The 12,281-nt window shown below is 40.9% G+C and overlaps 1 protein-coding gene across 2 annotated transcripts in view; it reads left to right on the forward strand.

Annotated features, from left to right (window-relative positions):
* The window catches only part of Cdc123 (cell division cycle 123), a 52,212-nt gene that overhangs the window by 15,662 nt on the left and 24,269 nt on the right, over positions 1-12,281 (forward strand). Inside the window, exons 5-6 of one of the 2 annotated variants that reach the window (XM_059263557.1) lie at positions 431-526; positions 2,467-2,573. In XM_059263557.1, coding sequence (XP_059119540.1) covers positions 431-526; positions 2,467-2,573 — 203 coding nt within the window. The remainder of the gene's footprint in view (positions 1-430; positions 527-2,466; positions 2,574-12,281) is intronic. The other variant, XM_059263558.1, reaches the window with a different exon arrangement.

A 12,281-nucleotide genomic window follows, 5' to 3' on the forward strand; every position in this document is an offset into this window, starting at 1 on the left:
AACCCCGGCTGACCTTGAACTTGCTATATAGCCAAGGGTCTTGAGCTCCTAATTCCTGCTTCTACTTGCCAAGTGGTGGGATTTCAGGGCATATGGCATCAGAGATGGCTTTAGATGCCGGTGTTATGTAAGTCTTCAGAAAGAACCAGTGATTTGTTCTTCAGGGACCATGTACTCGGGGACAGCTGTGTTTTCAGAGATAGGAGTTTTGATCGTTTTGGAAAGTACCTGTTGAGAAGTTGATTATTTCTCTTTCTGGTAAATATTATTTCCTTGCTGATTTTATTTAATCGAGTGGGGGAATAAGAACAATAATTTGTATCCTAAATAATTCTGTTTTTAACATTCTGACTACAACCTTGAGTTATTGATCATATTTTCCGTGTCTGGTGTTGTTGACTTGCTCATGGTTTGTTCTCTGTCTCTGTAGGCACCAGAATTTCCTGAGTTCAACACTCAAGTCCAGGAAGCTATCAATTTGCTGGGGGGTAATGTCTTCCCTAAGCTTAACTGGAGTGCCCCAAGGGTAGGCGCACATAAAAAAATCTTATTATTTGAGTACTTTTTTGTTTTGCTCTTTATTTCATTTTATAGCTCCATGGAAGATCTGATTATATTCCTAATTCCAGAAAAAATCTGTGGAGTTTATTATATTTTCCCTCTGTTTTATTCTCTTGATTTTTCTGCATGTATTACCCTGGGTCTGAGCAAACTATGTATTCTGCCCAAAGACAGTCTGACCTCCTGTGGTGTCAGTTGTGCCGGAATCCGCCTTCTGTTCATAGTCTGCATGTTTTAAAACATCACCTACTCAGTAGAGCGAGATTTTCTCTGTTGAAAAGTTCTAAGAAGTATGCTGGACCGGAGTGGGATAGCCTGCTAACCCGAGTTTAATCTCGGGGACCGACAAGGCAGGAGAGAACCAACTCTTTTTTTCTTTTTTCTTTTTTTAAGAGACAAGGTTTCTCTGTGTAGTTTTGGAGCCTGTCTTGGAACTCGCTCTCTAGACCAGGCTGGCCTCGAACTCACAGAGGTCAGATCTGCCTGCCTCTGTCTCCTGAGTGCTGGATTAAAGGTGTGCGCCAGCACCACCATGCAAGAACCAACTCTGGAAAGTTGTTCTCTGATCTTTGCATCAGTACATACCCGGCTCCCACACATGAGCTTGTGCACAGCGGCAGGAAGTGTATGTTCATTTTGGGGGTGCCTTTTGTTTCTCCCAGTAGTCAGTGTTTCCACTGGGTTTCACTTTGCAAACACCATGTACTCACCTGGTGTACATTTACTACGATTATTAGCATTTTCTTATTTTATATTTTAATTTCCTTGGAGTTGACAGTTGCATTCTTTTTTTATTCAGCTGTGTGGTTTGCTGTGTACATACAGAGCATATTTGTAAACCATATTTAGTGGAATTAAATATGATGGGTATACTTTCTTTAACCAGAAGTTATTGTCTTTTTCATTGGGAGAAATTTATGTCATTTAGAACTTTTTAAATTCATTTTTAGTTTCTCAGTCAACTTTTCATGTCTGTGTGAGTAATGTTTTAAATTTCTTTGTTTTCCAATTAAGATGGGAAGATTATTTTTGGTTGCAAATTCCTTACTTGTCCATTTGTTTATTGATTGACTTGTATGCACCATTGCTTTCTTCCATGTAGTGTGGATAATTGGGTAGTTTTGGTAATCACCAGTGTTTTTCAGTGTGTATTTTATCCTGTGTCTGGTTTATCTATGGAAGTGTGACTTAGTCACACCCTCTGAACCTTGTTCCCTTATGTCCACATGTCTAGCACAGTCGCTGTTTTAGGATGCGATGGTTGAGACTTTTACTTTCTTCCTTTCTGTTTGAATAAATAGGGGCTTAACTGTGCTGACCATCCAAGTCTGGATGTTTGTCTGTCGGTCTCCCTAAACAGGAAGGATGGAAATGACTGCTTTTATTCTGGAGAGTAGCTGTTTCTTTACCATTTGAATCTTTTAGCTGATGTATGTAACTTCATTAACCTGCCTTCCATGTTAACATGAAAAACATTGGAAAGTATTTTGCCCTGGGCTGAAATGTGTGGATCCTACTATCTCAGTGTGCATAACTACACTTTTTTTTAAAAATTATATTTGTTTATTTGTTTTGTGGGTATATTTGTGCACACACACACTTCAAGGTCAGAGGACAATTTGTAGGACTTGGTTCTCCTCCCATGTGTAGCCTAGGGATTGAACTTAGGTGATCCAGGCTTTTGGGAAGTGTTTACCTACTGAACCATCTTGGTCTTCAGTATGCATAACTGAGTGTCTGGCGTGCACTGGTCATGCTCTTTTTGTTGAGAAGTATATCTGACATCTGACAGTTCTGCTAAAATTTGCTTGGCTGTGCTCTCTAAACCCTTGAGGTGCATTGTTGCTTTCATTTATGTGCTGCAGCTGTGGGGTGTGTCTTAACTCACACATGTTTATTGTTTAGGATGCATACTGGATAGCAATGAACAGTTCTCTGAAGTGTAAAACTCTCAGTGACATCTTCCTGCTTTTCAAGAGTTCTGATTTCATCACTCGTGACTTCACACAGCCGTAAGTGTCTTGTGAGTAGCCTCCTGTTGGTAAAATTCTACTCTAGAGCTGTACTGTAACATTTCTGTGTCATGAGCTACTTTGTGGCCCTCAAGTGTCATTTTAAAGCAAACCTTTCTTTTTCTTTTACAGCAAATCCTATTCAGTGGCTATGCCTAACTATCAAGAATATATATACATATATAATATACATATATATATATGTATATGGGGGTATATATATTAAACATTTTAGTCATTTTTTCTTATTATAAAATTCAAATATGCTTATAAAAAATTAGTAACTACTAATGAGGAAAAACAGGAAAGCATGGTGAGCTCATTATATAATCAACTGTATATACTTCTAGATTTCTTTTGATTCATAGATATAATGTAAATATACCTGTCTTTGTTTATTAAGGATTATTTAAATTATTCATATGTATATTTGTGTGTGTGTGTGTGTGTGTGTATATGTGTGTATACAAGTCATCAAGCACTTGTGGAGGTTAGAAAGCAGCTTATAGGATTTGGTTCTCTCTCTTCACCATATGGATCCCAGGGGTCGCACTGAGGTTGTCAGGCTTGGGAGCAACTGCCTCTGTCTTGCCAGCCCACCTGCCCCATTTTTTTTTTTTTAATTTAGGACTTTTTTTTTTTTTTTTTTTTTGGACTTTTTTGTTTGTTTTATGTATATGGTGCTTTGCTTGCATGTATGTCTGTGTGCCATATGCATGCCTGGTGCCTTTGGAGGCCAAAAGAAGGTATCAGATCTGGAGCTGGAGTTATAGATATTGTATGCTGTTGTATGGGTGGTAGGAATTGAACCTGGGTCCTCTGGAAGAATAGCCAGTGCTCTTAACTGCTGAGCCAGTTCTCCAGCCCAGCTTGAAGATTGGGATCTAGTTGTTCAAATTGCTCTGTAGGTTATGTTTGCAGTGTATAGTGACAGTATGTTATCAGCATATCATGACTTCTTTCTGTGTCTTTAAATGCTTACATTTATCATTATTTTATCTGATCTCGATGGTTTGCTATTAGATACTGGTAGCATGATGTGTTTGAGCAATTCTCTTTTCTTTTATAAAGCTCTTCCATAAAGATCCTTAAAGTAAATCTTGAGGATAATATATATATATATATATATTTAAGTAGAATTACTTGATGATAACTGTGTGGCTAAAGAACGAGCTGTGTCGGGTGGTGGTACATGCCTTTAATCCCAGCACTCGAGAGGCAGAGGCAGAGGCAGAGGCAGGTGGATCTCTGTGAGTCTGAGGACAGCCAGGGCTACACAAAGAAACCTTGTCTAAAAAAAAAAAAAAAGAACAGAACTTGAGCTGCTGCTGCTAATTATAGCAGGGCAGAGCACCAACCACTGACAGAGAGAGAGAGAGAGAGAGAGAGAGAGAGAGAGAGAGAGAGAGAGAAAGCCCCAATCTTCTTTTGTCTCATCACCAAACAACAGCCATTCTTGACATCCCTCCTATTAATCTTCTAAACATCTTCTCAGTTAAACTAGTCTGTAAGTTTGCTATAAGCTGCAAAAATACAGTGTTTGCATGTGGATGTACACCCTTATTCCTAACCATGCAGTAGGGTCTGTTCTGGCAGTTCACTCTGCTTCAGCCTCAGCTCCTATTTTGAAGGGATCCTGGCATGGCTAGGTATGTCCACTGCCTGACAGTCACAATCAGCTCTGTTATACCTGGGCTCTGTATATGGGATTATAGTGTTGATAAGAGAAAACAATGTGTTGTAGCCATTGATGAGTGTGTTTGTATCCCAAGTTTATTATTATTTAGGGTGTGGTTCAGTCATTACATATATGGTTAGCGTGCATGGGGCCCTGCATTCAGTCTCTGGCGTAATAAAAAATAGCATATAGAGGGAAGAGAGTTATCCAGGAATTTCTATAGCCATTCATTTCTGGCTTTATAGAAATGATTAAAATTAACAGCAACAACAAAGACCCAAGCATGTATTGTTTTTGTTTTAGTCTTACAAGACAGGGTTCCTTTTTTGTAGTCCTGGATGTCCTGGAACTCACTCTGTAGACCAGATTGGCCTTGAACTCATAGAGATCTGCCTGCCTCTGCCTCCTGAGTGCAGGGATTAAAGGCGTGCGCCACCGCTGCCCAGCTTCATGTGTTGTTTTAACATGCAGTTGCTGACTTTTTGTGGTCGCACAGGCACAGGTATTATCAGGAGTTGGTGGCCCTCAGTTTTCATTTTAATAAATGCAGCAGCATTTGTATTCTGGCAGATTCCTCTGGTTAAAAGAAAGTCATTGCTTCACTCCCCCCACCTCTTTAAAACTTTTTTTTTTAAACACCTAATGCTTTGAGTAAGAGATCTTGAACTATTATCACATTCAGACTGCTTTGTATCTGTTAATTAATTGATACAGACTTTTACAGACCTGTAGTATTCAGTGCAGTAAGAATGTGAGGACATCTTGGCCTTTCCAAAAATAGCTTCACATTACTTTTCATTTTGAAGCTGATGGTTTTAAAAATGAGCTTTGACATTCATCAGTGGATGGTAAAACTATCAGTCATGTTTTACGTTTTGTTCTTTTTGACTTTTAAGGAAAAGTCAGCAAGTCAATGTGAGGCCTTGGATTTAGGGTGCTCACCCATAAATGGCCATGCTTCTACTATCACCAGTTAGGGTATTGGAGAGAACAATTGCTGTGCACTCAGCCTCCAGCCCTTTAGTTGGGCATTACTGATGTGTTCCTAGAAATAGTGTTGGTAATCACTAGCATAGCAAGCAATAAGCCAAGTACTTAACAGTGTGTATGTCATTATAACAAAATTCTTTATTAGTAAAACTTGTGAACAATGAAGATCTGTGCCTGGAAGTGTGGCTCAGCTGTAGGGTACCTGCCTAGCCTTCTTGGTGCCCTGGGTTTGATTCTTAGGACTACAAAGTAGAAAAAATCAAAAGGAACTTTTGTCACAATGTCTTTCAGAAGCTCTCAGAGACTAAGAGTGTAATCCTTGTTCGACAAGATTATGCACTGTTTTACTCTGCTGAGGCCTAAGTCTGTTCTGTGGTTCAAAGCCCCACTGCTGGTTACTGTCAGTTATAGGTCCTTTTCAGAATTCCCATTAAATTATATAATAGAATGAGATAACAGTGATTATTCTAATACACAATTGTTGATCTGTGCAAATTTTTACTGTATCATAAAAATAAATTTATATTGTTTACACTATTTTGAGTCTTACCTTGACTAAAGAAATCAATATTGTGATATAGTCGAGGATATAACGAGAAATTCACAGAGTCTGTTTAACAGGCAAAAGAATTTATTAAGGGGGAAAACTCACTATACAGAACAGAATTGACACAGGTTCTGGAACGCTGTTCTAGCCGCCTGAATCAGTCCTGCATCCAAGTCCCATAAGGGAGCCAAGAGAGCGATGCCTACGTGCATCTCAGGTCTTAAGGGTCACCAAGAGGCCACGCCCCAGGGCATATACTTCAAGGTCATAGGCAGAAGAGCTATAACACAGGATATTTTTAAGTTTTAATTTTATGTATATGTCTGTGTGATGGAGTATGTGCACATGAGTGCAGGTGCCTACACAGTCTAGAAAAGAGCATCAGATCCCTTGGAGGTGAAATTACAGGTTGTTGTGAGTTGCTTGATGTGGGTGCTGAGAACTGAATCCAGGTCCACAAAGGAGTTAAGAACAGTGTGTGCTCTTAACTGCCGAGCTCTCTATCCAGTCCCTATGTTTAAGTTAGCAAAAGCCGTCTGAAAATAGTTTACAGACATAGGGTTTATTGCCCCGACTATATTATTTCTAACATGTTTCCTGGCAGTTCCAGGCTTGTGCTTTGAGGGCTGCTTATATGATTCAATATGTGTATCCCTGGAAGTAGGGATGTGTTAGTTAGCTTTTTGTCATGGACAGAATACCTGAGTTAAACAACTTACAAGGTGCAGAACTTTATTTTGACTCACAATTTTAGAGGTTTCAGCTGGTGGTTGGTTCACCACATTTTCTTTTGGGTCCGCAGCAGCATAGTACATCATAGCAGGAATGTGTGATAGAAGAGGCCTGTTCACTTTACAGCAACCTGGAAACAGAGTAAGACAGGAGGTGGTCAGGGTCCTAAGATCTCTGTCAAGGGCACACCCCCCAGTTACCTGCCTTCCTTTAGTAGGTCCCACATACTAGAGGATCCACTATCTCTCCAGGACACATGAACCGAGTTCCCTTAGCACATGGGCTTTAGGGGGCGTTCAAGAGTCAAGCTATATCGGGGTGCTTGTGAAGCACAGGTGCGTTAGGGTCTGGACAATCAGATTCTGTTAGCAAGGCTGCCAGGCGGGCATAGCTGGAACATCTACCCAGTGTCTGCTATAGGCAAAATTTCCCACAGAATGCCGAGTTCTGGTTTCGGTTTTTCCTGTGTTTTACTTGGTGACTGTAGACTAGATGTTTTAAAAAGTGGAGGTTGAAGCCAGGCGGTGGTGGCACACGCCTTTAATCCCAGCACTCGGGAGGCAGAGGCAGGCGGATCTTTGTGAGTTTGAGGCCAGCCTGGTCTACAGAGCAAGATCCAGGAAAGGCACAAAGCTACACAGAGAAACCCTGTCTCGAAAAACAAAAACAAACAAAAAAAAAATGTGGAGGTTGAATTATAACATAATGAATCTGCCTAATATTTGCTGACTGCATTATTTGCCCATACATCAGCATTCTCTGTGATTAAACTTATTGAGTCGCAAGACTGCTTTCATTAATTGTTTTATTGATTGTCACTTCAGTAGGACAAATATGAAAAAAAAACACCTAATGTTCAGATAACAATTAGAAGAAAAAGCTGAGTGGGTAGAAAAGTAAATCCATTCATGAAGGGCTCAGATTAAAGAGAAATAGATTTGACCAGGGAATTTTATTTGTCTTAGCAGTTTACACTTAGCTACATTCAGTGCAATACTTTTCTTAGTATTATCACAAAACTGGTTATTACAGTAAGTCCCCCTTTATCTGCAGGACATATGCCCATAGACCTCCAGTGGATACCTGAAAACCATAGAGAGCACTGAATGCCATGCGTACTGTTTTTTCCTATATATATGTGACTATGCGAAACCTGAAAACCATAGAGAGCACTGAATGCCATGCGTACTGTTGTTTTTCTATATATATGTGACTATGCGAAACGCCACCTTTTTTACTGCCAGGAGGCGCGATACGGCTTCTCCTGGCGTATTTAACTTGCTAGCATTTCAGGGTTATTATTATTATTATATAAAATGGGGTTACTGGAACATAAACATCACAATACCAAGGTAGTCAAACTGATAACTAAAATAGCTACTACATTACTAACAAGTGGGTAGTATATACGAAGTAGACACACTGGACAAGGTCTCATCTTGGGTAGTATGGAGCAAGACAACAAAATACAGAAAGGCTCTTAGCTTAAAATTTGGAAGTTGTTCACTTCTGGAATTTTTTTTTTAAGATATTATTTTTCAAAGTTATGTGTATATCTGAACCACAGAGTTCAGAATAGGGCATAGAATCTTCTGGAGCTGGAGTTACAGAAGGTTGTGAACCTTTCTATGTAGGTGCTGGGGACCAAACTCTGGTCTTCTACAAGAGCAGTAACTATTCTTAAACCATTGAACCATGTCTCTACCTCAGACTGCTATTCAAGTTTAAAAGTTATCCCCCCCCCCCAGGCTCTATGTACAGAAAAACAAAAACAAACAAACAAACCAGTGATGTGAAAGTCTGTACAAGAAATAATGTTGAGAATATGAGAAAAAGATTAAATCAGTTATAAGATAGTCATGAGTGAATGATGGAGGTCATAATGAGGTCAAAGAATGGGCATTGTTTCGGAATGTGGACAAGAACTGTGAGTTAACACCATAACCACTTATTATGTAAAGTTGGAAAAACTGGTCTGCACAGGCAGTATTCTGAGTCCTCCTCCTCCTCCTCCTCCTTTTTCTTCTTTTATTTTATATATTGTTGTTGTTTTTATTTTTAGGAAGCCCTTACTGTATTGTGTGTTTATTTGAATTCACAAAGAGCAGTTGTTTGACTGAACCAGTAAAGAATAAGATACTCAGTCTTTTTCTCCTGTGATCACTGGATGATCTGAGTGAATGGTGTGGGTCATTGAGTATGCAGAGGCAGGAGGGCATGAGGAAGGCCACTTTTTTTTTAAATCAACTTTTAAATCTTCACTTTTCCCAAGACAGTGTTTGAAAGGAGTAGTAAGCATGGTTTTTCCAGCTTAAATTTTTTTTAAAACCCAACGTTTTTTAATTGCTATTAATTTTTGTTTTGTTTTTCCAGCGTAACATTTTTATTGATTCTCTGGGAATTTTGTATCATGTACCCCAATTACACTCACTTCCCAGTCTTTTCATGTCTGCCCCACCAAAAAAGTAAAGATAAAAATAAGAATAAAAAATAAAATACAGTGCTAGAGAGATGGTTCAGTGGTTAAGAGCACTGGCTGCTCTTCTAGAGGTCCTGAGTTCAATTCCCAGCAACCACATAGTGGCTCACAACCATCTATAATGAGATCTGGCGCCCTCTTCTGGTGCACAGGCATACATGCAGGCAGAACACTATACATAATAAATAAATCTTTTTTAAAAAAAATTAGAAAAAACAAACAAAAAAACTCAAGTCCAATATGTGTTATTTTTATACCCATGGGGGCATGGTCAAACTCTCAGTGGCCTGCCCCTTAAATAGAACTGAGTCCTTCCCCTCCAGCACCCCTGACAGAAAAACCATCAGTTGTGGAGATCTACACTTCAGCACCCCGTCACACTTTTTCAAGAGTTTTCTTTGGTGGCTTCCTGTCTAGGCTGTTACTTTGGGGGGGGGGGAGAGGGGGGTTGTCATAAAAACCTTCCATCTCCCTCTCTCAATTATTTTCTGGAGTCATCAGTATCATAGTAGAAGTAGCCACAGTCAGTGGGAAAATGGAATCATGGGCCTCCGCAGACTGTAAACATGCCCCCGGCTGTAGTGGGATCATGGACCCAGCCACGGACATCAGCATAGACCACAGCTGCCGTAGGACCATAGGCCTAGACATGGCCCTTGGTAGCAGCACGGCCTGGTCATCACCATGGCCTTAGGTGGCAGTGCAGGCCATTCAGATCAGTATGCCTTGCCGCCCCCACCCACCCCACCCCCTGCAACAACACAGACCAAGGCATCAGGTGGCAGCACATACCACAGACACCTGAGTGGTCATTGGTGGTAACACAGGCCATGGACATCAACACAGACCCTGGCTGCAGTAGGACCCTGGACCCAGACATCACCATGGCCTCAGGTGGCAGCTCAGGCCACTCACATCAACATGGCCCCCTGAGGCAGTAAAGGTGGAAGACATCACCAAGGCTTCAGTCAGCGGCACAGACCTCATGCATCCACATTCATCTCAGGCTTTAGCATGGCCTAGGGCAGCAGCATGGACCACATACACCAACACGGCCTCTGGTGGCATCATGGACCACAGTGGTCCTTCAAGGAGGTCAGTCCAGAAAGTGAACTGTCCTCATCTTGGGCCTCCATCACTGACCGGGGCCAGGGGATCCCACAGTCTGGTGGTGTGTTTGGGGACTCGGTGTGTCTGTAAGCTCCATGCTGCTGCACACCACCCCACCAACCCTGCTGGACAATGGCCTGTTCACTGTCAACCTCAGTGGTTTCTCACACCTGTCACCACCATCTCGTCTCCAGTCCTGCCTCTCTCCACAGTGCACATACAGCTCTGTTTTTCCCATCTTTCCCACCTCTCCGTCACACATTTGTTCATTGTAGTGGTGCCCAGCCGGTGAGGTGGGAACGGGCTGGCTGGCTTCTGCTGTGCTGGAATTTTTTTTTTTTTAATAAATGATTATAATCACAGGTAACTAAAACTGCTGATAAGACTTTTATAATTCTAAATGAAGTTCCACAAAAGTCTCAGGAGTAAAATTTTGTGCACAAGTAGACCTGATAGAACTGCCACTATTATTTTTCAGCCTTATTTATTTAGATGACAGTGTATGTGCTTTAGGTGGTGTCTCGGTTACTTTGTTATGATGAACACTATGACTAAAGAAAGAGTTTATTTGGGCTTATGGTTCCAGAGGGTTAGTGTCTGATGGCAGAGTGAAGGCATGCTGGCAGGAGCAGCTAAGAGCTCACATTGTAGACCATGAGCAGGAAGTAGAGAAAGCTAACTAGGAATGGTGTGGGGCTTGGAAACCTCAAAGCACCCCCGCCACCACCCCACCTTGTAATAGACTTCTTCTGGCAAGAACACACCTCCTAAACAGCCCAAAACAGTGTGACCAGCTGGGGACCAAGTGTTCCAATGTGTGTGACCATGGAGGACATCTCATTCAAACCACCATAGGTGGTTTAATTTTTAAATATACAGTATTTTGCCTCTTTGGAGAAAAGATCAATGAAAACTTTAATGAACATATCTAATCACCTTACTTCACTCTTATCTTTCCCTTTCTACCATAGTTGAAAACGCTAAAGAAATGGCATCTGTATGCCAAAACTTCTGCTTTGCCTTTCTGAACAGCAAGAAAAGCTATACCACCAAAACTTTGATACATTATTTTCTCCTTGCTCAAAATTTGTCCTTTGTCTTTCTGCCCATGATGTATTTTTTTCATATAGTTAGACCTTGTTTAGTGTGAAGCACAATATTGTAATTTTCCAACTTTTCTTTTCTGAAGAGAGAGGTCTTACTATGATATGGTTGACATCTGCTCAAGATGAGCCCCTGGACAGGCTCCTGTTGACTTTTCTGTTCAGCCTCTAGACAGCTCAGCACCACCCTCTCCTTTCATAAATGTACTTGGCCATCTGTTTAATCATCTCAGTAAGAAAAAGCTACAGCAATAACCTCCGGTACCACATATGTTCTCAAACTACTCATTTTAAAAATTACATAAATGTTAAACCAGTTAAAAATAATGTTATAAGGTGGTAGAATGTAAATATGTTTATAAATGCACTTATTTTTGAATAGTAATATGATGACTAAGAGTCTGAATCAGTATTTGTCAGAATATAGAAGCATCTTTAATAATGGTCTGGGGTGATGAATTGGTCAATAGAGTGCAAATGTGAGGACCTGAGTTTGGGTGTCCAGCACCCCATTAAAAGACAGATATGGTGGTTCTGCCTGAAACCCTGGCACTGGGGGTGGAGGGGTGAGACATGGGCTTGATGGCTAGCTAGTATAGCCATTCAGTGCCTGGTTCACAGTTGGAACTGTTGGGAAAGATTACGATTGTTAAGGGAGGGGTGTCATTGGGGTGGGCTTTGAGGTTTCAAAAGCTCACACCATTCCCGGTGTCTCTCTTTCCCTGCCTTGTGCTTGTGGATCAAGATGTAAGTTATGGGATACTGCTCCATTGCCATGCTTGCCTGCCTGCTTGCTGCTGTGCTCCCTGCCATGATGGTCATGAACTCTAACCCTCTGGAACTGTGATCCCCAAATTGGTCATGGTGTTTTGACAATAGATAAGTATCTAAGGCACTTACTGTTTTGACCTCTGGTCCTTTGATTGTTCCCTTCCTTCCTTTCTCCCTCCCTTACTCTCTCTTCTTTTTTTTCTCTCTGTTCCTTACTTCCCCTTTTAATTTTATTTTCTTATACACTTTATCCCAGGCTGGTCTGGAACTCACTATGTAGTCTAGGCTAACCTAGAGC

This window comes from Peromyscus eremicus, chromosome 5 (assembly GCF_949786415.1).
Source record: "Peromyscus eremicus chromosome 5, PerEre_H2_v1, whole genome shotgun sequence".
In the NCBI taxonomy this organism is placed as follows: domain Eukaryota; kingdom Metazoa; phylum Chordata; class Mammalia; order Rodentia; family Cricetidae; genus Peromyscus; species Peromyscus eremicus.